The sequence below is a fragment of the Berghia stephanieae genome, chromosome 11 (assembly GCF_034508935.2).
Source record: "Berghia stephanieae isolate SIO BIC M18660-M18661 chromosome 11, UCSD_Bste_1.3, whole genome shotgun sequence".
Taxonomy (NCBI): domain Eukaryota; kingdom Metazoa; phylum Mollusca; class Gastropoda; order Nudibranchia; family Aeolidiidae; genus Berghia; species Berghia stephanieae.
This window is the reverse complement of record NC_088370.1, coordinates 43,753,183-43,778,611: the sequence shown is the minus strand read 5'-3', so window position 1 is coordinate 43,778,611 and position 25,429 is coordinate 43,753,183. Positions and strand designations below refer to the sequence as shown.

Genomic DNA, 25,429 nt, shown 5'->3' with positions numbered 1-25,429 from the left:
TATAGTGTGTATGTAGTGTGTCTAAAGTGTGTACATAGTGTGTCTATAGTGTGTCTGTAGTGTATCTGTAGTGTGTCTATAGTGTGTCTGTAGTGTGTCTAAAGTGTGTACATAGTGTGTCTATAGTGTGTCTGTAGTGTATCTGTAGTGTGTCTAAAGTGTGTACATAGTGTGTCTGTAGTGTATCTGTAGTGTGTCTATAGTGTGTCTATAGTGTGTCTGTAGTGTGTCTGTAGTGTGTACATAGTGTGTCTAAACTGTGTCTGTAGTGTGTCTATAGTGTATCTGTAGTGTATCTGTAGTGTGTCTATAGTGTGTACATATTGTCTCTATAGTGTGTCTGTAGTGTATCTGTCGTGTGTCTATAGTGTGTACATAGTGTGTACATAGTGTCTCTATAGTGTGTCTGTAGTGTATCTGTAGTGTGTCTGTAGTGTGTACATAGTGTGTCTGTAGTGTGTACATAGTGTCTCTATAGTGTGTCTGTAGTGTATCTGTAGTGTGTCTGTAGTGTGTACATAGTGTGTCTGTAGTGTGTACATAGTGTGTCTATAGTGTGTCTATAGTGTATCTGTAGTGTGTCTGTAGTGTGTACATAGTGTGTACATAGTGTCTCTATAGTGTGTCTATAGTGTATCTGTAGTGTATCTGTAGTGTGTCTATAGTGTGTACATAGTGTCTCTATAGTGTGTCTGTAGTGTATCTGTAGTGTGTACATAATGTGTCTGTAGTGTGTACATAGTGTCTCTATAGTGTGTCTGTAGTGTATCTGTAGTGTGTCTGTAGTGTATCTGTAGTGTGTCTGTAGTGTATACATAGTGTGTACATAGTGTCTCTATAGTGTATCTGTAGTGTATCTGTAGTGTGTCTGTAGTGTGTACATAGTGTGTCTATAGTGTGTACATAGTGTGTACATAGTGTCTCTATAGTGTATCTGTAGTGTATCTGTAGTGTGTCTGTAGTGTGTACATAGTGTGTACATAGTGTCTCTATAGTGTATCTGTAGTGTACTGTAGTGTGTCTTAGTGTGTCTAGTGTGTACATAGTGTGTATAGTGTTCAATCTGTAGTGTATCTGTAGTGTGTCTGTAGTGTGTTGTAATGTGTGTACATAGTGTGTCTATAGTGTTCTTATGTGTATCTGTAGTGTTATGTACTGTATGTGTGTCTTTGTGTGTCTAAGTGTGTACATTATAGTGTATCTGTAGTGTATCTTAGTGTGTCTATGTGTTGTGTACATAGTGTCTCTATAGTGTGTCTGTAGTGTATCTATAGTGTATCTGTAGTGTGTCTGTAGTGTGTACATAGTGTGTCTATAGTGTATCTGTAGTGTATCTGTAGTGTGTCTATAGTGTGTACATAGTGTCTCTATAGTGTGTCTGTAGTGTGTACATAGTGTGTCTATAGTGTGTCTGTAGTGTGTCTATAGTGTGTCTGTAGTGTGTACATAGTGTGTCTATAGTGTATCTGTAGTGTATCTGTAGTGTGTCTGTAGTGTGTACATAGTGTGTCTATAGTGTGTCTGTAGTGTATCTGTAGTGTGTCTAAAGTGTGTACATAGTGTGTCTATAGTGTATCTGTAGTGTGTCTATAGTGTGTCTGTAGTGTGTCTAAAGTGTGTACATAGTGTGTCTATAGTGTATCTGTAGTGTGTCGATAGTGTATCTGTAGTGTGTCTGACATGCCTGTGGGTTTTTCAATTCATTTTATGTCATCCATATAAACCAGAAATGCTGAAGGCTGCACCCCATTCATGCAGGCATTGTGTGGTCGAGCATACCCAGCGGCTCTCCATCTCCTAGACGCCGCCCTCAAGATACGCAATGGGCCTCTTCCCAAGGAATCCTCGGGTGGTGAAGGAAGTAGCAGCACTGCTACCAACACCTCTACAGCCAACACCTCCACAACAACGACGACGACATCCAAGTCTTCATCAGCACAGAGACAGGAAATCCTCATGTCAATGCTCTACCCGCCTGGTTCCAGTCTGGACAACTCCCCACTACACGTGTTGTGTGCTAATGACACGTGTAGCTTCACATGGACTGGGGCAGACCATATTAATCAGGTTAAAGATCTCTTATTTACACACCTGGCAATCTCACTTGTCAAAATCAGTTATCAAGACAGAGCTGCCACTGTCTGCCTATTTTACCATTACAGTCCAAGCTGATTTATTGGGGCTTCTTGAGTCCAGACTAATCATCCCAATTAATGAAAAACAAATGACACCTTAATCTACTCTACCAATGAGAGACTAAAAAATGAACGAAAATTCCACGCATAACTGTTGCATAAGTAAGCAATGGGTTAAGAACAAATTGACTATAGCAGTCAATGACAAGAGATACAAGTAAATTCTATGGTTCACATCTTTGTGATTACTATGATGAACTTCCATTTGGCTGTCGCGATTTGACACTAATTCTACTTTACAAACCTCTGTGGTGAACATTACGACAACACACTCAGTTGACCGTCCCTAATTTGCATTTTATGAACTAATGTTTTAAATGATTGAAGACAAGGAAAGAGCTCTTTTATTGGGACACTCATTGCCAAATTTCGTCCCAATTAAGCGCAGCGAATTAGAAAGGGGATGACTTTTTCTATAGAAAAAATTCCCCAAAGAATCGTCCCAATTAAACTGTGTCCCCAATACCGGCTTGGACTGACTGTATTGTCCCTTCATTTATTCCTTCATTTTAGGTTCTTAAAAACATGTTTTTCCTTTGGTCTTTTTTGTTTGTTTTTGTTATAGAATACATGATGTTTTTACCTCAGAATTGTGTTCATGTTTTCCAAACCTTTCCCATTTAGGCTGTCCATGGGTCACATTTCCATGGGCAAGGAGGGCTGGCAGCTCTGTGGAAGATTGAATCGAAACTCGGAGACAAAAGCAATGGAAATCCCTTTTGAAATGTTTCTAGTTTTTGAATATGAATAATGTAATTTTTTTTAAAAATGCGCTTTTATTTAGAGCAATATACACTAAACATGCTCAAAGCGCTTTACAAGGGAAGGGGTCCATGGCCAACAACAGCACTTAACATTTAGGACGGGACATGGTGTCTGCTTGGCGATATCACAATTTTTGTCGACAGATACAACACTGTTAACGGCCAGGTACTCCTTTTACACCTGAGTACGGTGTGAGTGTGAGTAAAAGAGCCTTTTCCAAGGACTCAACTATGTGCTGATCTGAAAATGAGTGTCATCCAACTAGACCACATAGCCACATATTTAATAGATGTAATTTGTTTTTCTACGAGCACAGGACATTTTTGAGTGTAAGACTTGTGGCCTGACAGGGACCCTGTGTTGTTGTACGGAGTGTGCTCGAGTCTGCCACAAGGGACACGACTGCAAATTGAAGAAGACATCCCCTACCGCCTACTGTGACTGCTGGGAAAAGTGCAAGTGCAAGGCCCTGGTGGCCGGTGTGCAGTCGGTACGCTTCACCTTGTTGAATCGTCTTCTGATGCACACCAATCTGGAGACAGTTCCCAATTCCAGGGGAGAAAACATCCTCCTGTTCCTGGTGCAAACGGTCGGGAGACAGTTGGTGGAGCAGCGCCAGTTCCGTCCCCCTCGAAGTCGGGCCTCTGCCAGAAAGGGCCAGCCAGCTGACATAGGTGAGGGCTAGAATTGATGTAGATATTTTAGAACTTTTGACAATTTATGACCTGCTGTCTTCAACATGGTGTTAAGATGGGGAAAAAAAGTAATTTTGTAATAGACTAAATTGGATGTTGTGCCCTGTCTTCATTTTCCTTAAGTAACTTTTCCATTTTATTCTTAAATTGGTTTTAGTCTCATTTTAATTTGATTTTACAAGTTGGTTATTTTGGCGTTTCTTGATTTTATCGGCTTGTTGAATTGGAGAGCCTAGTGTTAAAAGTACTTACGTGGCACAGAGTCTGATGTGACAGGAAGTCTGTTTTGAGAAAATGGAATGTCGAGTTTGGGTTCGGCCATAGTGACTTTACACAAAATATAATTTTAGGACAGGGAAGATAAGTCATGACCTCACACCCTCCACTCTTTTGGTTCCTAAATCCTTGGAAGTGTGTATGTAATCAGTCATGTAATCAATGAATAGGTTAAATGAAGGTGGCAGTAACAGGATGTCAGATTATTAGGATTACAGGATGTAGAAGAGGGAGGATGGATGATCTTTATTGACGACCTGCCAACCAGTACGATTCATCGTATTTTAGTACGATTTTTGGATCTCGAATACGCGGATACGATTTTCGTGGATTTAATATGATTTTTTAAAAGATATGTGATGTGAATGATATTGATGATGCATTTGATGCATTGATATACACGTGTCGTACACCAACTGTTGACTGTGTTTCTGAATGAAGGATGCATCACATTTAATACTATCGTTATCATTTCAGTTGCTTATATGATGCCGGTTTTCACCAATATTTTTCTCATACATTTTTGAGGATTTGCATAGCATTATGCATATAAGCTTGTTTTATACTTTAAATAGTCTCAGACCACATTTAAACTTTTGCCACTTATTAAATAGAAAATTATAAGTGAAAATTTAATTGAACCAACATCTTTGACTTTGAAGCCTTCAATTTAAAACTGTATTGCTAATTAACTTAAACATAAATGGGTTATTTCCCTTTATAATAACTAAAATTACTCTATTTTGATTTATAAAATTTATAATGATCTTTTTTTTCTTCATTATTTTGTACGAGTCTTGAATTACAAAGTGGGCAGCTTTAGGAACAGTATTTGGTTCAAAATGAATTCTCCATAACCGTTTTAGAAGTATTTAACTTGTCTCTGCATATAATATTACATACTTTGTGAATTTCCTATCATTTGACCAAAGTAATAGTATTAGTAGTATATAGAAGTAATAGTAGTAGTAGTAGGAGGAGTAGTAGTAGTGAATGCTCAAAAAAAAAAAAAAAAAAAAAAAAGAGAGAGAGAGAGAGGAGAGAGAGAGAGAGAGAGAGAGAGAGAGAGAGAGAGAGAGAGAGAGAGAGAGAGAGAGAGAGAGAGAGAGAGAGAGAGAGAGAGAGAGAGAGAGAGAGAGAGAGAGAGAGAGGAGGAGAGGAGGAGGGGGGGGGGGGGGGGTCATTTGATAACATATATATGGAAAATATCTAGCTACTTACTGTTGCAAATCGTCATCTACCGAATTGAAGACCACTCTCCCAGATATTTTATCTCAAAACTTTCTCATAACTGATGTACTGGGCTAGCAGATATCACCATCACAACTTCATTTGGTACATCAGCATCTCTTACAACAACATCATGACATCACCACTTCTATAACTGCCTGCCATCACAGCATTGTCACAGCCACAACCACCACCACATCACTTCTACCACCACCACCACCACCACAGCTTCATCATCATCACCACCACCACCACCACTAGAGCACCATCGCTACAACAACCAAGACTTCTTCCACCGACACTAGCATCAATACTACCAACATGTTAAGGGTCTTTTGGTCATTTCTTTGAGTGTTTTGAAAGCAATTTCCTTTGATATTGCAATTTCTGAGCCTTATGATAATTTTAAATGGCCATTAAGTTTTAGTTTCTTGATAAATCGATAATTTTGTAATCACAAGAGATTGCTTGAATGATGAAGATCAGAGTTTATTTTGGTTTGGGATTGATGTTAGCTTTTATATACATTTTTGTATAGTGCGCACTTTTTTTCCACATGTGCGGACAAAATACACTTTATTGCTAAAAAATACACTTTTTAGGGTCATGGAATACACTTTTCATCCTGGGAATGTTGGCAGGTCTGTTATTGACGACTGGCATATATTTAGACTAGAAAATAAAATACCATCACTCTGAAACAAGAAGAATTACACAAGGTATATTGTATCCAGCCCTTCAGAAGAATGTTTTGACACTTCCAATGAAATAGGAACCAGTTTTTTTACATCCCATTTTTCTCCCAATTTGAGGTTGGTGGAATGTAGAATTTGTTTATCCTGAAAACCATTGAAGAGTGGTTTTCCAACTCCCCCCGTTTTTCCCATTTTGAGATATTGAGGATTATTTTCCCTAAAATTTCACACTTGGCCTATACTATAATTTTATATTTAAACTTCGGATTCACGCAAATCTAAGGGAATTCTTGTGTCAATTGGTTCTCAAAATAAAATCTGTGTTTCAATTTATCTCATGGATGGAAGATCTCAAAAAGGAGAAAAATCGACTTAATGTGGCAAGTTTTGGAAAACCAGAGTGAACAAAGATAGTTGTGGTTATCATTGATTGGCTGAAAAATCATTTTTAAAAAGGGATTTCCTGACCTCCCATAGTGGGAAGGGAGGCATTTCTGTGTCTTCTATCCCTCTATATCTGTTTTCCAACATGCTTTCTATCTTTGTCTTGGAATGAGATTACTTGGTTTTGTGTGTCCTGGCCCAGGCCGGATACCCTGGTTGGGAGGGAAACAGTCAAATGTATAGTTAGAGTTTTTGGAGATTATATTTTTTCCTTGCAAATCATCTCTCTGTTATGCACTGTATTATCTTTTATTTACATAATATATGTGATTTGTAAGCATTTGTGTGTATTCCTCTTATAGGGGACCTGTGCTTGTGGCTGGATGAGATTTCGGTGATCTCAAACTAAGTACTTTGACAGTGTGCTCTTGGAATCTACATCTGTTTCCTGTTTGAACTTATTCCCCTTTGTCTTAACTTTCCTTGGATGCTATAATGAAATCATTTCTACTTCCTCAGACATGGAAATGCCAGAACACGACCTTGAGCCTCCGCGATTCAGTCGAAAAGCTCTGGAGAGAATCCTCAATGACAGAGCTGCTGTCAAGGCTATGCTGACTACAGGCCTCAAACATCCCAGCTCAGGGTAAGGAATATCTATTGTGATCATTCCCGTTTATTTTATTTTATTATTTGTAAACACAATGTTGAAAACGGCAGCCTTTTTTTTTACTTTTGTCAATGAGTGTTTGTGAAGGCAGGTCTTTCTTTTCATATTTGGTGGGGCTGGGATGACCTACCATTGGTAGTGTTCTAGTGTATCAAATAGAAAGCCCCTCCTCGTCTTGTTTTTGTTTTTCAGAGTTTTTGCATTGTGTTATGATGCCTTATGCTATACATTCATTCCATTTTCAGTGGACCAGACGTCATTTATGAGGAGCAAATTTACCTGGAAAGTCAAAGTGGAACAGCCCGTCTGGACAAATTCACCCATTGCCTGCTGGTCAAGTGTAGTAATGAGGTGAGGGTATTTTTGGTCATAATAGTATTATTCAAATGGCCAAATGGCTGACCTCTTGTTTGGCTGTTGTGTTTATGTAAGGGATACTAAGCTGCTGGATGTTGTGGATTGTACATAGGAATGAACAATAATGAGTATAACAGCTTATAACTTGACTTACTTGACTTAGATGCCTTTCGCGTCTCGACCGAAAGATCGGGTCGCCTTGGCTGTTTCCAGTATTTCCTGTGTGAGGTGTCTCCAATATTGCCGGTCCTCTGCTAGGGTTCTCAGATTTTCAAGGTCCCCTGCCGTTATGAGACTAATGCTTTGTCCAAGTGTTGTGAGGTTTTTGTTTAGGATCACGGGGAGTGTTGTGATCGGTCTTCCTCTGAAAAGGTTCCCGTGTTTTTGGAAGTATCCCGACATGGCTTGGTTTGCTGGTATGTTTTTGTCCCTGCGTAGTATGTGACCGAAAAGTTGCCATCGTTGTTGTAAAATGTCAAGGGAGATTGGTCTTTCTTTTGTGATCTTATAGAGTGATTCATTTGAGATCTTTTTGGGGTATTTGATGTCCAGTACCCTTCTTAGCTGTGTGCGATGGAAGGCATCCAGATGTTCTTCTTCGGATTTTGTCAACGCCCAAGTGCCGCAGTTATACAGAAGTACCGGTTTTACAAGAGCATGGTACAGTTTCAGTTTGGTTTTTCTCTTTATTTTGTCACCTCTAATCCATACATTGGTGAGTTTACTGAGTGCGGCGTTTGATAGCTGTTTTCTTCTTTGTACATCCTCGGTGTCTCCAATTAGTGAGCCGACTTTCTTTGTTCTTTTCCATTCCTCTTTGTTCCTCGATATTGTTGTAAATTCGGTTTTATTGGCATTGACTTGGAGGTTATATTTCATGAGGGTATTTTGTATGATGTCTATATTTGCTGGTGTTGATCCAATAAAATCGACATCATCTGCATAGGCGATTTCTCTAGGGATTGCGTTCTCAATATGAGTCGTTGGTTTTGGAATGACTTTTCGAACTTCTTTCAGAGCGTGTTCTAAGTATATTGTGAACAGAATCGGGCTCAGACTATCTCCTTGGGGGGTCCCGATGTTACTTTCGAACTGCGTCTGTTTTGTGGCCCCGTATATCCTTGGTTGTATCTTTGTGTTGCTGAGGAGAAATCGGATTATTCGGAGCTCGTCTTCGTCTACTATTTCTGTTAATATCTCCAAAAGTTTTCCTCTGTCGATCGTATCAAAGGCTGCGGACATATCGATTCCGGATATTGTTATGGATATGTTTTCTTTGAGTGCCTTTGCTGCCAACCATTTATGTGTCCATACAACGTCCGATGTGCTTCGGTCTTGGCGAAACCCGCTTTGGCTATGTGATAGATAATTTTCTATTTTCGGTCTAATTCTGTTGAGGACAATAGTTGACAGTGTTTTTCTTATGGTATTCAGTAATGTTATTGGGCGCGGGTTGTTTACGGGTCCTTTCGTTTTTAAGCTTATAAGAAGAATTAAATACTAAACACAGAAGGTTTCTGGCTCAAAACCCTTGTTCAGCCAATAAGAGAGACAATAAAAACATCCCATCACTGAGAACCCAGACTTCTCTGGCGTCTGTCTTGATTTGAACTAATGAACAAATCTTTGGATTGTTTTTCTTATTGGCTGAAGAAGGGTTTTGTGTCTGAAACATTCAAAGGTTGATATATTTTCTTTTCCAAATGCTGTTAAATTAATTTTTGTTCATGACTTGTTGAGCTTTTTGAATTTGATAGATTTGATTGCTAACTAAATGTAAGAGCCATGTTTTTATAGAATACAGAGCTGCCTAAAATTGCGAAAAGTTCTTAAAATTATAAAATTAGTCTCCAGTTTCAGAACGTCACAAGCATTCCTAAGTCATTAAAAGTTATTGAAAATGAAAGTTGATACCAGATTACATAGTAAGTATTTTGAAGTGTAATTTTTTTTACTTCTGAGGGTAAATTGTTCATTTATAAATCTAACTATAAAAAAAAATAATTTAAAAAGAGCTTTTATATAGCGCAATATCCACTAAACATGCTCAAAGTGCTTTACAAGGGGTCCCTGTTCAATAGCAAAATCTAACATTTAGGACAAGACATGACGCCTGTAAGGCGATATTATAATTTTTTCGGACAGAGAAAATGCTGTTAATGGCCAGGTACTCATTTTACACCTGAGTATGGTGATAAATGTGAGGAAAGAGCCTTTTCCAAGGACTCGACTATGCGTCGAGCGAGGCTCGAACCCAGGACCTTTCGATACAAAAGCGAGTGTCATATCACAAGACCACAAAACCGCACAACTATAGCTTTTATCTCCTAAAAATGATGAATTTTAAAATGTTCAAGTAGTCAGGTGTATTGCCAGATTTAATCCTTGGGTATTCTTTCCTCAGATGCTGGACACGCTACTGACCACCCTGATTCGGGAGATGCAATCGTCTGACCAAGCAGCCAAGGAAGAGGCAAGACAAATCACCCGTCGATTTGTCCGATCCGTGGCTCGTGTCTTTGTGGTCCTTAGCATTGGGATGATGTCAGCTCCCAGCAAGAAGAGGAGGTGAGTCGGTTTGGTGAAAGTTCCACTCAATTGTCTAAAACGGTAGGGGCTGCCTGAAGCCTGTGATCATGAAAATACAAACGAAAGGGTGAAAATGGAGAGGCTTCATATAGGAACGATACAGACAATGGACGTTTCGGTACAAACCCTTCGTCAGCACAACAATACACAAGTTAACATGGAAAACAAATAAGATAAAGTAAAATGCAAAATAACTTGTATTGTCTGTACTCAGTGGTGGTTGCGGTTGCTATACGGGTTTCGGGGCCCACATTTGGACAATTTTGGATTATTTTCAAAATAACTTGTATTGTCTGTACTCAGTGGTGGTTGCGGTTGCTATACGGGTTTCGGGGCCCACATTTGGACAATTTCGGATTATTTTTTTTCCCAGATGAGGTTCTTTTTAAACCAAAGTTTGGAGAAGGAAATGATAAATTATTGTAATTTTATTTCAAGATTTATGAATGGCTATGCAATTTTGTTTGATACAGATACCGTGTTAGATTTTTTTCTTCTTCAATCCAAACATGTACATAAATGAATGGAATTGTTTCAAGAAAAGAAATTACTGAACACCAAATGTTTTGGGCTCAAAATCCTTCTTCAACCCATGACAACAGTTGTTAAAACATTAACAATATTATCATTATTATTATTGTTGTTATTATTTTGATGATGATGATGATGATGATGATGATGCACCTGTTTTATCTTTGTTCATCCCCAGCCAACAAGCTCAGCCGTGCCCCCCTCTGACCAAATGCAAGCGTGTCTTCCAGGCCCTGATCACCATAGCCATAGAAGAATTGTGTCAGATGGCCGATGCTCTCATCGTGCCTGTCAGAATGGGTGTGGCACGTCCCACAGCTCCCTTCACACTGGTCTCCATGAACTCGGAGGCCGTTCAGGTAGGGGAATGGACGGACCTGTCGATTATTCGTAGAATTATCAAATTTTGGCTCTAAATTCACAACTTAACCCTCTCTTTACCAGCCATTTTCAATATTTTCCCCAAAACTTCACACCCAACTAACACAAAATAGATTTTTTATCACTCAGACACAATAGCAGTAAAATTTTTTCTCTCTTTTTTTCTTTTTTTTTTTCTGTGTGCCTTATAAAAGCAGTCATGTTGGTATCTTTTAACCGTGTCCCTTTTTGCTCCTGTCCTAAAGGGAAGTGAGGAACTGTTTGTCCTTGACCCCTTACCACCCCGCCCATCGTCAGCAGACACAGCCAATCAGCGCATGCCAGTGGTCTCCCACAGGTCACCCCGACACAGGTCATCCCAACCGTCCACCAGACAGGCACTCAATGATGAGCGGATGCCTGTGGATATTGAGGAGGTAAGATATTAGAGACTACGGATAACAAAGAGAATGGATTGGTTTTTTTTCAAGTATAAAACAAAAATGAATGTAAAATCTTCTGAAAAGAACAAAAGACCAAACACGGTGTTATGCACCAAAGGCAGTGCATACAAAGACTGACAGGGAAGACACCAATTAGTGGCCAGTCAATAAGATAGTTTATTGCAAGCTCTATAAATCATATAATCAATTAAAGCAAATCATGAACAACCACAACATTGAGATGACAACAAAACTCCGGGTAATGAAATCAGACGTGTGGTCTGTGCTTCTTTATGGCAGCTAGTGTTGACAGATTAACAAAGAATGTGAACGTAGAATAACTGCAGCCGAAATTTGGTTTTATAGATGCATTCTTAGAATCTCATGGAAAGATAAAATAAAAAACGAGGAGGTATTAAAAGAAATTGGAGTACGACCAACTTTGGTAAACACCATCAGAAAAAGACAGTTAAAATTTCTCGGACATATTTACAGAAAAAACGGTATTGAAAAGATTGTACTTACGGGTAAAGTTGCTGGGAAGAAAAGAAGAGGGAGACAGAGGATAGATTACATTGACAATCTGAATGGATGGATTGGTGGAGGAGGAACAGGAATCGAGCTATTGAGAAGATCTGAGGACAGATATGGTTGGAGGGACATGATTGCCGATGTCTGCAACAGGCCTGGCATTTGATGATGATGATGATGATGATGATGATGATGATGATTAATCATGTATATATATATATATCACAGACTTAGTAATATTTAACATGGCAGTATAGAAATATACATGAATGGGAATATACGTTATGGAATATAAGTTAACTAATGATATGAATATAATGTATTCTTAAAATATATTCAATTGTGACATTATTTAGAAGTAATAAAATGTAATTCAGTGTATTATTCATGGAAATACAATATTGGTAATACAATTGCACAGGGCAATAACTCAATAATAATAATACACCATAATACACAACATTTCGGGCTCAAAACCCTTCTTCAGCCAATGACAAATAAACAATGAACACATAAATAAAATGCCATTTATTATTATTATCTTGTAAATACATTATTACATAACTAGATGGACAGAAATATTCTATACGTTGTCTTTGTATAAAACTGTTGGAATTTTTACACTTGTAAGGATAAATCAAATGTAGGTGAATGACCAACACATCACCGTCCGTTATTCTCTGTCCTCCTTTGAAGACAGAGTGCTTCTTTCAGTTTTCTATGAGTGATTGAGTGATTTTATTGATTTTGTTGAACGATATATATGATCGCATGTGCATATATGTATAAGAGCTTCTGAGCACTTTTGGTGGAAAGGGGCGCTATAGAAATTATGTATAATTATAAATGGAAGAGAAATTCAGAAAAGAAAATTGGACTCTATTTCCAACTTGATTCTTTCATGTGCATATTTATTCTGATGTGTTGTGTGTTTAATATGTGGTGTGTTTGGTCTGTTTTTGTGTAGGTGGAAGTGGTGGAGAACATGCAAGTGGACGATGACCACAGTGACCGGGAAGACAGGGAGGACCGCGATGACCGCCAGTCAGAACATTCGGACCATGACCTTGACCATGACCCTGAACAGCCAGCACCTGACCCGGAGGATGGTAAGGGTTTGATGGTAGTGGGTGATGGGGAAGATGGAGGTAGTGGTGGTGGTGGTAGTGGGTGATGGGGAAGATGGAGGTAGTGGTGGTGGTGGTGGTGATAGTGGGTGATGGGGAAGATGGAGGTAGTGGTGGTGGTGGTGATGGTGATAGTGGATGATGGGGAAGATAGAGGTGGTGGTGGTGGTGTTGGTGGTAGTGGGTGATGGGGAAGATGGTGGTGGTGGTGGTGGTGGTGGTGGTAGTGGGTGATGGGGAAGATGGAGGTAGTGGTGGTGGTGGTGGTGATAGTGGGTGATGGGGAAGATGGAGGTAGTGGTGGTGGTGGTGATGGTGATAGTGGATGATGGGGAAGATAGAGGTGGTGGTGGTGGTGTTGGTGGTAGTGGGTGATGGGGAAGATGGTGGTGGTGGTGGTAGTAGTGGGTGATGGGGAAGATGGAGGTGGTGGTGGTGATAGTGGGTGATTGGGAAGTTGTAGGTAGTGGTCGTGGTGGTGGTGGTGATAGTGGGTGATGGGGAAGATGGTGGTGGTAGTGGGTGATTGGGAAGTTGTAGGTAGTGGTCGTGGTGGTGGTGATGGTGGTGATAGTGGGTGATGGGGAAGATGGTGGTGGTAGTGGGTGATTGGAAAGTTGTAGGTAGTGGTCGTGGTGGTGGTGATAGTGGGTGATTGGGAAGATGGAGGTAGTGGTCGTGGTGGTGGTGGTGGTGGTGATAGTGGGTGATTGGGAAGATGGAGGTAGTGGTGGTGGTGGTGGTGATAGTGGGTGATTGGGAAGATGGAGGTAGTAGTGGTGGTGGTGGTGGTGATAGTGGGTGATTGGGAAGATGGAGGTAGTGGTGGTGGTGGTGATGGGAAAGATGGTGGTGGTGGTGATAGTGGGTGATTGGGAAGATGGAGGTAGTGGTGGTGGTGATAGTGGGTAATTGGGAAGATGGAGGTAGTGGTGATAGTCAATATTGTGATAACGATGATGTGATGATGGTGATGTTGAAATCCTGAAAATGGAAGAATTAACACAAGAGATGGAACTGTAATCTGTATTCATTGAGACGTGTTGTAGATTCATTTTTCAGCTTGTATTCTTTGTCACTGTGTCTCGAAATGCAGCTCTCACTCCCTAAGGTTTTGCTGCAGTTGAGACCTTGTGATGAAAAACAGCACAAGCTGAAAATTTGTTCATTGTAAAATCATTGTGTGGCTATGTGGTCTAGTGGTATGATACTCGCCTTTGGATCGGAAGCTCCTGGGTTTGAGTCCCAAGTGGTGCACAGTTGAGTCCTTGGAAAAAGGCTCTTTACTCCTATACTCTCACCATACTCAGGTTTAAAATGAGTACCTGTCCATTAACAGCGTTGTCTCTGTGCAAAAAAAAAAATGTAATATTGCCTAACAGGCGTCATGTCTCATCTTGCAAGTTAAGTGTTGCTGTTGGCTAGAAACCCCTTGTAAAGCGCTTTGAGCACATTTATTGGCTGTTGATCTGTATAAAAGTTGTAAACTCAAATGTACAGATTGCCTGACATGAATGAAAATCTATCCCACGACTGTTTTAGGCCCAGCAGAAAGTGACATGAGTCTGGTGATGTTGACAGAAGAATCCGACAGCGATAGTGAGAGTAGCCATAGCAACCAAGACAATGTCAGTGTGCAGAGGTCTGCTGTCACCATGGCAACGGCTGGATCCGATGCTGGTAAGTAACCCACCCTGTCTACAAGGTGTTTAACTGGACAGTCAAAATCAGAGTCAACTGTCCTGATGCAATTGGGACTGTCGAATATTGGCAAACTGGAGAACAAATTGAAGAAGAAAAATAATTTGGGACTTTTTCTATGCATGCATACCTGCCAACCCTTCCACTTTTGGCCGAATTATTCCTATTTTCACTCTTCCTTCACAATCTTCCGCCATTGTCTCTAATGTTCCGATTTTCAAAAATTATGATAATTGGTAAGAAGAAAATAAAAGGGGGGTGGATGGGGGAATATAAAGGTGATTTTTAAAAAAGATGATGATTGCCAAAAGGGAGCTAAGTAGGAAAGTACTTTGTGATTTACTAGGACTTTATCCCAAGGATAGCAAGCAATTGTGTTTGTTGTTTCAATGCTGTAGAAAGCTAGATAAACTCTGGTTTCATGTTCCTTATGACTTGGGGAATGCGGATGAATATTGAAACTTGTTTTTCTCCTCAGGACTCGGCAGCTTGGCTCATTTCTCCGAGGACTCTGGCGATTCGTCCAATCAGGAGGAAGACTATGAGAGCGAAGCGGGAGAGAGTGAGGAACAGGATACGGATGAATTCATCTACATGGACGATCAGTTGGAACGGCCCACCACTACAGTGGCCGGGGGCCAGGGCCAGAGAACCCTTCAGGCACCTCAAACCATGCAGTGGGCCATCAGACAGAGAGAGCCTGTGACGACAAACACCACCAGCAGTCGGCCACCGGCCACCACCACGGCCACCAGTACCGCAGGTTAGTCAGGACTTGTATTCAACATTTTATTCTGCTTGGGGTGGGTAGAAAAGGTTACAACTGTAATCCCTGATTTAACTTTGGAGTGTTTAAGTTTAACACAAAAAGCTTTAAGAGTCGAATTGAGCCTGGGTGGCTGGGTGGGGTTCCTGACCTCCCATAGAAGGCGGGGAGGTACTGGCTGTGTCTTCTATCCCCCTATATCTGTTTTCTAATACCTTTCTGTCTTTGTCTTGGAATGAGATTGCTTAGTTTGTGCTAACCCTGTCCGGAGTCCTTGGTTTGGAGGGAAACAGTCGATTATATAGTTATCGTTTTGGGAGATGATATCTTTTTCCTTGTAAATCATCTGTAAGTTATGTACTGTTTGTTATTTTTTAAAATTTTAACATATGATTTGTAAGCATTTGAGTGTATTCCTTTTAGTGGGATCTTGTGCCGGTGTCTGGATGAGACTTTTAGGTGATCTCAAACTAAATACACTGACAGTGTGCTCTTGCAATCTACATCTATTCCCTATTTGAACCAATTCCCCTTTGTCTTACTTTTTCCTCAAGTCCATTATAATTGTACATCGAGAATGTTTTTACTATCCCATTTTCTTCCTTTTTACTGGCGCTAATATGACCTGAATGTGTTGCAAGCGCCGCAAAACCCTTAAAAACAGTCTAATTGAGCCAGTCAAAATGTAAATATGGTTCATAAAGTGAGACTATAGTAGAAGATGCTGTTTCAGCCTTAGCTCATGTTTTATTTTTTAAATACCGTTTTGAATCCTGAAATCAGCCATGTATGGACGGTTTGTGCCTGATGATTGGTTGGTATTTTGGATGATATTTGAGTGGACCGACGGTTTGTGCCTGATGATTGGTTGGTATTTTGGATGATATTTGAGTGGACCGACGGTTTGTGCCTGATGATTGGTTGGTATTTTGGATGATATTTGAGTGGACCGACGGTTTGTGCCTGATGATTGGTTGGTATTTTGGATGATATTTGAGTGGACCGACGGTTTGTGCCTGATGATTGGTTGGTATTTTGGATGATATTTGAGTGGACCGACGGTTTGTGCCTGATGATTGGTTGGTATTTTGGATGATATTTGAGTGGACCGACGGTTTGTGCCTGATGATTGGTTGGTATTTTGGATGATATTTGAGTGGACCGACGGTTTGTGCCTGATGATTGGTTGGTATTTTGGATGATATTTGAGTGGACCGACGGTTTGTGCCTGATAATTGGTTGGTATTTTGGATGATATTTGAGTGGACCGACGGTTTGTGCCTGATGATTGGTTGGTATTTTGGATGATATTTGAGTGGACCGACGGTTTGTGCCTGATGATTGGTTGGTATTTTGGATGATATTTGAGTGGACCGACGGTTTGTGCCTGATGATTGGTTGGTATTTTGGATGATATTTGAGTGGACCGACGGTTTGTGCCTGATGATTGGTTGGTATTTTGGATGATATTTGAGTGGACCGACGGTTTGTGCCTGATGATTGGTTGGTATTTTGGATGATATTTGAGTGGACCGACGGTTTGTGCCTGATGATTGGTTGGTATTTTGGATGATATTTGAGTGGACCGACGGTTTGTGCCTGATGATTGGTTGGTATTTTGGATGATATTTGAGTGGACCGACGGTTTGTGCCTGATGATTGGTTGGTATTTTGGATGATATTTGAGTGGACCGACGGTTTGTGCCTGATGATTGGTTGGTATTTTGGATGATATTTGAGTGGACCGACGGTTTGTGCCTGATGATTGGTTGGTATTTTGGATGATATTTGAGTGGACCGACGGTTTGTGCCTGATGATTGGTTGGTATTTTGGATGATATTTGAGTGGACCGACGGTTTGTGCCTGATGATTGGTTGGTATTTTGGATGATATTTGAGTGGACCGACGGTTTGTGCCTGATGATTGGTTGGTATTTTGGATGATATTTGAGTGGACCGACGGTTTGTGCCTGATGATTGGTTGGTATTTTGGATGATATTTGAGTGGACCGACGGTTTGTGCCTGATGATTGGTTGGTATTTTGGATGATATTTGAGTGGACCGACGGTTTGTGCCTGATGATTGGTTGGTATTTTGGATGATATTTGAGTGGACCGACGGTTTGTGCCTGATGATTGGTTGGTATTTTGGATGATATTTGAGTGGACCGACGGTTTGTGCCTGATGATTGGTTGGTATTTTGGATGATATTTGAGTGGACCGACGGTTTGTGCCTGATGATTGGTTGGTATTTTGGATGATATTTGAGTGGACCGACGGTTTGTGCCTGATGATTGGTTGGTATTTTGGATGATATTTGAGTGGACCGACGGTTTGTGCCTGATGATTGGTTGGTATTTTGGATGATATTTGAGTGGACCGACGGTTTGTGCCTGATGATTGGTTGGTATTTTGGATGATATTTGAGTGGACCGACGGTTTGTGCCTGATGATTGGTTGGTATTTTGGATGATATTTGAGTGGACCGACGGTTTGTGCCTGATGATTGGTTGGTATTTTGGATGATATTTGAGTGGACCGACGGTTTGTGCCTGATGATTGGTTGGTATTTTGGATGATATTTGAGTGGACCGACGGTTTGTGCCTGATGATTGGTTGGTATTTTGGATGATATTTGAGTGGACCGACGGTTTGTGCCTGATGATTGGTTGGTATTTTGGATGATATTTGAGTGGACCGACGGTTTGTGCCTGATGATTGGTTGGTATTTTGGATGATATTTGAGTGGACCGACGGTTTGTGCCTGATGATTGGTTGGTATTTTGGATGATATTTGAGTGGACCGACGGTTTGTGCCTGATGATTGGTTGGTATTTGGATGATATTTGAGTGGACCGACGGTTTGTGCCTGATGATTGGTTGGTATTTTGGATGATATTTGAGTGGACCGACGGTTTGTGCCTGATGATTGGTTGGTATTTTGGATGATATTTGAGTGGACCGACGGTTTGTGCCTGATGATTGGTTGGTATTTTGGATGAATTTGAGTGGACCGACGTTTGTGCTGATGATGGTTGGTATTTTGGATATATTTGAGTGGACCGACGGTTTGTGCCTGATGATTGGTTGGTATTTTGGATGATATTTGAGTGGACCGACGGTTTGTGCCTGATGATTGGTTGGTATTTTGGATGATATTTGAGTGGACCGACGGTTTGTGCCTGATGATTGGTTGGTATTTTGGATGATATTTGAGTGGACCGACGGTTTGTGTCCTGATGATTGGTTGGTATTTTGGATGATATTTGAGTGGACCGACGGTTTGTGCCTGATGATTGGTTGGTATTTTGGATGATATTTGAGTGGACCGACGGTTTGTGCCTGATGATTGGTTGGTATTTTGGATGATATTTGAGTGGACCGACGGTTTGTGCCTGATGATTGGTTGGTATTTTGGATGATATTTGAGTGGACCGACGGTTTGTGCCTGATGATTGGTTGGTATTTTGGATGATATTTGAGTGGACCGACGGTTTGTGCCTGATGATTGGTTGGTATTTTGGATGATATTTGAGTGGACCGACGGTTTGTGCCTGATGATTGGTTGGTATTTTGGATGATATTTGAGTGGACCGACGGTTTTGTGGCTGATGATAAATTTGGGTTGGTAATTTTTGGATGATATTTGAGTGGACCGACGGTTTGTGCCTGATGATTGGTTGGTATTTTGGATGATATTTGAGTGGACCGACGGTTTGTGCCTGATGATTGGTTGGTATTTTGGATGATATTTGAGTGGACCGACGGTTTGTGCCTGATGATTGGTTGGTATTTTGGATGATATTTGAGTGGACCGACGGTTTGTGCCTGATGAATTGGTTGGTATTTTGGATGATATTTGAGTGGACCGACGGTTTGTGCCTGATGATTGGTTGGTATTTTGGATGATATTTGAGTGGACCGACGGTTTGTGCCTGATGATTGGTTGGTATTTTGGATGATATTTGAGTGGACCGACGGTTTGTGCCTGATGATTGGTTGGTATTTTGGATGATATTTGAGTGGACCGACGGTTTGTGCCTGATGATTGGTTGGTATTTTGGATGATATTTGAGTGGACCGACGGTTTGTGCCTGATGATTGGTTGGTATTTTGGATGATATTTGAGTGGACCGACGGTTTGTGCCTGATGATTGGTTGGTATTTTGGATGATATTTGAGTGGACCGACGGTTTGTGCCTGATGATTGGTTGGTATTTTGGATGATATTTGAGTGGACCGACGGTTTGTGCCTGATGATTGGTTGGTATTTTGGATGATATTTGAGTGGACCGACGGTTTGTGCCTGATGATTGGTTGGTATTTTGGATGATATTTGAGTGGACCGACGGTTTGTGCCTGATGATTGGTTGGTATTTTGGATGATATTTGAGTGGACCGACGGTTTGTGCCTGATGATTGGTTGGTATTTTGGATGATATTTGAGTGGACCGACGGTTTGTGCCTGATGATTGGTTGGTATTTTGGATGATATTTGAGTGGACCGACGGTTTGTGCCTGATGATTGGTTGGTATTTTGGATGATATTTGAGTGGACCGACGGTTTGTGCCTGATGATTGGTTGGTATTTTGGATGATATTTGAGTGGACCGACGGTTTGTGCCTGATGATTGGTTGGTATTTTGGATGATATTTGAGTGGACCGACGGTTTGTGCCTGATGATGTGGTATTGGTATTGGTGAATTTGTGCGAATGGATTATTTTGAGTTGAGTGGACCGACGGTTTGTGCCTGATGATTGGTTGGTATTTTGGATGATATTTGAGTGGACCGACGGTTTGTGCCTGATGATTGGTTGGTATTTTGGATGATATTTGAGTGGACCGACGGTTTGTGCCTGATGATTGGTTGGTATTTTGGATGATATTTGAGTGGACCGACGGTTTGTGCCTGATGATTGGTTGGTATTTTGGATGATATTTGAGTGGACCGTTTAGTTTCTGTAAAAAGTCATAAACAAAAATGAGTAGAACAGCTTCTAAAAAATATCTAAATACCAAGCACAAAATGTTTCAGACTCAAAACCCTTCTTCAGCCAATACAACAAAAAAAACCCCCAATGAACACAAAAATACATGACTAAAACCAGATCGATGTCAGAGAAATTGTCCACTATTTATAAAAGTCTTGGAATGTTCCGGCTTTTTGGTAATGTATCTAGTAGGTTTTCATTGTTTTTTGTTGGCTGAAGAAGGGGTTTGAGCCCGAAACGTTCCCTGTTTGGTGTTTTGTTCCTTTTTTGAAGCTGTTCTATTCCTTTTTGTTTATTCCTTTTTATAGTCCACACCTTCTGACAGCTTTATATTCCATATCATTTCTGACATTGTTGTCCAAACCCACAGGCGGTAACAGCCTCATCTACATCAATCATTCCTCACTGCGTCGAGGTGTCCCCACCACAGCCCCTCCCACCGTCACCAACCAGGACAGCCCTGTTACCATGGCGACTACAGCATCCCAGCTTGCCAGGGCCTTTGGTATCCTGATCCGCCAGATAACAGATCTCCTCAACGTCTTGCCGTACTTCCATGCCCTCACGCCTTCCCTGCCTCGGGTGCTGGAGGTCAGTCCTCAGGAGGAATACAATCTACAGGTTAGCTCCCCCCTCCCCCCCCCCCTTTTTTTTTTGTGTCATCAGCTTGTGTCATGTTCTTTGATTTCTGTAGCATTAAACGGCTTTGTAGTCTAGTGGTATGACACTCGCTTTCGGACCGGAAGGCCCTGGGTTCGAGCTTCGCTCGGCGTATATTTGAGTCCTTGGAAATGACTCTTTACTCACATTTTCTCACCGTACTCAGGTGTAAAATGAGTACCTGGCCGTTAACACCGTTGTCTCTGTCCGAAAAAATTGTAATATCGCCTAACAGGCATAATGTCTCATCCTATATGTCAAGGGTTGCTGTTGGGACCCCTCGTAAAGCGCTTTGAGCACGTTTAATTTAATTTAAATGTGCAATGGTAATTGCTTTCAGCGCTTTAGATAGAATGCTAGTTTATCACAAAGTACTCACTTTAGATAGAATGCTAGTTTATCACAAAGTACTCACTGCTGGATCCTACATACCCAGCAACCCGTTGGCTGCTTGAATAACCAGGGGAATGGGATAGAAAAATCAAACAGTCAAGGTCACTACCTTGATTGACAGATATCGTTTTTTTCATACATTTTCTCTGGGCTATCTATTGTCAATGTCCAGCCTCAGTCCTCACATCCTCCACTATATCATGCCTTGCTGTTTTATCTATTTCTATCTATCCCCCTCTTCTGGATGGGGTTCCCGACTTCCCATAATGGACAAGGAGGTACTTACTGTGTCTTCTATCCACCTATATCTGTTTTCCAACATGCTTTCTGTCTTTGTCAATTTTCGGACGAGTTATTGGACGGTTGGAATGACATCGATTGCAGAGCATCCCCCTTGTGGAAAGGCAGAGTTGTAGTAACACAAGGGTCATGGGTTCGAACCCCCATCACCGCAAAGTTTTTATTCTCTATTGTCTTCTGACACTTTTCTCATCACTTCATTTCTTGTTATCATCAACATAAATGTCTGCTCCTCTCGCTTTTATGAAGAAGAGGAAAGTTTGTTTGTTTTGTTTTTAAGGGTTTTACGGCGCTGGCAACACATTTAGGTTACATCAGAACTGCCAAGTATACGCCAAAATGGCGTGTTTTTTAAAACCGTTTTAAAAAATCAAATTCCATGTTTATGTTTTTTGCTCCATATCACACTTTTTTATTCCACATCATCACAAACTTTTGTCGCCATCAAGGTCGTGTAGTGGATTTAAGTAATTTTTTTCTTCATCCTGAATGTCGTCTCACTGAAAATGGAAGAAAGCTGCATTACTTCATCCACTTCCTGCTTATCTTGTTGTCTGAAGCCTGAACCAGAAGCTTTATTAGGCCAGAAATAGCCTTTACCAAATTTATTGTGGAGACGAATCTTCCAATTGAAGGGGATTGTGATGATACGTATTGTTTATGAATAATGCCTTTGTTTTGAACAATTTCACCTTCCTTCAAAACTACACATTTTTTCAGTCCAGATTACACCTTTTCTTCAGTTGGAGTTGGCAGCTCTGTCCGATGGCATCAACAAATTGGTAGCTGAACCAAATTTATTGTGGCAGAAAGTAGAATATTTCTTGCATTGTTTTGAATGACTTTTCCCAAAAAATAAATGTCAACCCTTTCTCCACAGGTTTACTTAGAGCAACATCTCCGTCCCACCTGGCACTGGCTGGTGGCCGTCATGGACTCCACAGAGGCCCAGCTACGATTTGGGTCGGCCCTCAGCAACAACAGCGACCCCTCCTGTCCTCAACATCCCCTTCACACCAACTACAGCCGTAGCCAGAGGGAGAGGGCTGCCCCACCCCCTGCCAGGGAGGAGCCAAACTCCTTACAGGCATTGGAACACAATCGACGCCGCTTGAGATTTGGAACTTTGGGTAATGTTGTCTATTATGATATGGTGTGATGAAATGGTTTATATTGGATGGAACTTTGGGTGGGTTGATGGGAAATGTTGTCCATTATGATATGGTGTGATGAAATGGTTTATATTGGATAGAACTTTGGGTGGGTTGATGGGAAATGTTGTCTATTATGATATGGTGTGATGAAATGGTTTATATTGGATGAACTTTGGGTGGGTTGATGGGAAATGTTGTCTATTATGATATGGTGTGATGAAATGGTTTATATTGGATAGAACTTTGGGTGGGTTGATGGGAAATGTTGTCATTATGATATGGTGTGATGAAATGGTTATATTGGATTGAACTTTGGTGGGTTGATGGGAATGTTGTCTATATGATATGGTGTGATGAAATGGTTTATATTGGATAGAATTTGGGTGGGTTGATGGGAAATGTTGTCTATATGATATGGTGTGATGAAATGGTTAATTGGATGAACTTGGGTGGGTTGATGGGAAATGTTGTCATATGTAGGTGTGATGAAATGGTTTATATTGGATAGAACTTTGGTGGGTTGATGGGAAATGTTGTCTTATGATATGGTGTGATGAAATGGTTTATATTGGATTGAACTTTGGGTGGGTTGATGGGAAATGTTGTCATTATGATATGGTGTGATGAAATGGTTTATATTGGATGAACTTTGGGTGGTTGATGGGAAATGTTGTCATTATGATATGATGTGATGAAATGTTTATATGGATAGAACTTTGGGGGGTTGATGGGAAATGTTGTTATATGATATGGTGTGTGAAATGGTTTATATTGATAGAACTTTGGGTGGTTGATGGGAAATGTTGTCCATTATGATATGGTGTGATGAAATGGTTTATATTGGATAGAACTTGGGTGGTTGATGGGAAATGTTGTCTATTATGATATGTGTGATGAAATGGTTTATATTGGATAGAACTTTGGTGGGTTGATGGGAAATGTTGTCATTATGATAGGTGTGATGAAATGGTTTATATTGGATGAACTTTGGGTGGGTTGATGGGAAATGTGTTATTATGATAGGTGTGATGAAATGGTTTATATTGGATGAACTTTGGTGGGTTGATGGGAATGTTGTCCTTATGATATGGTGTGATGAAATGGTTATATTGGATGAACTTTGGGGGTTGATGGGAAATGTTGTCCATTATGTATGGTGTGATGAAATGGTTTATATTGATTGAACTTGGGTGGGTTGATGGGAATGTTGTCATTATGATATGGTGTGATGAAATGGTTTATATTGGATTGAACTTTGGGTGGGTTGATGGGAAATGTTGTCATTATGATATGGTGTGATGAAATGTTTATATTGGATAGAACTTTGGGTGGGTTGATGGAAATGTTGTCATTATGATATGGTGTGATGAATGGTTATATTGGATTGAACTTTGGGTGGTTGATGGGAAATGTTGTATTATGAAGGTGTGATGAAAGGTTTATATTGGATGAACTTTGGTGGGTTGAGGAAATGTTGTCATTATGATATGGTGTGATGAAATGGTTTTATTGGATGAATTTGGTGGGTTGATGGGAATGTTGTCATTATGATATGGTGTGATGAATGGTTTATATTGGATTGAACTTTGGGTGGTTGATGGAAATGTGTTGGGAATTCAATTGGTGTGAAATTTTTAGGATAGAATTTTTTGATGGAATGTTTCCATATGATTTTTAAGGTTTATTGGATTGACTTTGGGTGGGTTATGGAATGCCTAGATTGGTGGTGAAAGGTTTTATTGAAAACTGGTGCGAGGGAAGGTGCATAGGGGAGAAATGTTAGATTGAAACTGGGTGGGTTTGGAAATTTGTTATGATATGTGTGTAATGTTTAATTGGATGATTGGGGGTGGGGTGTTTGAATGTGGTTTATATTGATGGAACTTGGGTGGGTTGATGGGAAATGTTGTCCATTATGATATGTGTGATGAAATGGTTTTATTGGATTGAACTTTGGGTGGGTTGTGGGAAATGTTGTCTATTATGATATGGTGTGATGAAATGGTTTATATGGATAGAACTTTGGGTGGGTTGATGGGAAATGTTGTCATTATGATATGGTGTGATGAAATGGTTTATATTGGATGGAACTTTGGGTGGGTTGATGGGAAATGTTGTCCATTATGATATGGTGTGATGAAATGGTTTATATTGGATTGAACTTTGGGTGGGTTGATGGGAAATGTTGTCTATTATGATATGGTGTGATGAAATGGTTTATATTGGATAGAACTTTGGGTGGGTTGATGGGAAATGTTGTCTATTATGATATGGTGTGATGAAATGGTTTATATTGGATAGAACTTTGGGTGGGTTGATGGGAAATGTTGTCTATTATGATATGGTGTGATGAAATGGTTTATATTGGATAGAACTTTGGGTGGGTTGATGGGAAATGTTGTCCATTATGATATGATGTGATGAAATGGTTTATATTGGATGGAACTTTGGGTGGGTTGATGTGGAAATGTTGTCCATTATGATATGGTGTGATGAAATGGTTTATATTGGATAGAACTTTGGGTGGGTTGATGGGAAATGTTGTCCATTATGATATGGTGTGATGAAATGGTTTATATTGGATAGAACTTTGGGTGGGTTGATGGGAAATGT

The 25,429-nt window shown here is 40.4% G+C and overlaps 1 protein-coding gene across 5 annotated transcripts in view; it reads left to right on the top strand.

The window, feature by feature from the left end:
• The window catches only part of LOC144957181 (E3 ubiquitin-protein ligase UBR5-like), a 104,878-nt gene that overhangs the window by 45,240 nt on the left and 34,209 nt on the right, over positions 1–25,429 (top strand). For all 5 annotated transcript variants that reach the window (XM_078888219.1, XM_078888222.1, XM_078888220.1 and 2 more), the window contains exons 25-36: positions 1,728–2,067; positions 3,277–3,634; positions 6,760–6,886; positions 7,156–7,261; positions 9,672–9,835; positions 10,566–10,746; positions 11,014–11,184; positions 12,689–12,830; positions 14,391–14,528; positions 15,028–15,312; positions 20,680–20,930; positions 22,543–22,792. In XM_078888219.1, the coding sequence (XP_078744345.1) occupies positions 1,728–2,067; positions 3,277–3,634; positions 6,760–6,886; positions 7,156–7,261; positions 9,672–9,835; positions 10,566–10,746; positions 11,014–11,184; positions 12,689–12,830; positions 14,391–14,528; positions 15,028–15,312; positions 20,680–20,930; positions 22,543–22,792 (2,513 nt within the window). The remainder of the gene's footprint in view (positions 1–1,727; positions 2,068–3,276; positions 3,635–6,759; positions 6,887–7,155; positions 7,262–9,671; positions 9,836–10,565; positions 10,747–11,013; positions 11,185–12,688; positions 12,831–14,390; positions 14,529–15,027; positions 15,313–20,679; positions 20,931–22,542; positions 22,793–25,429) is intronic.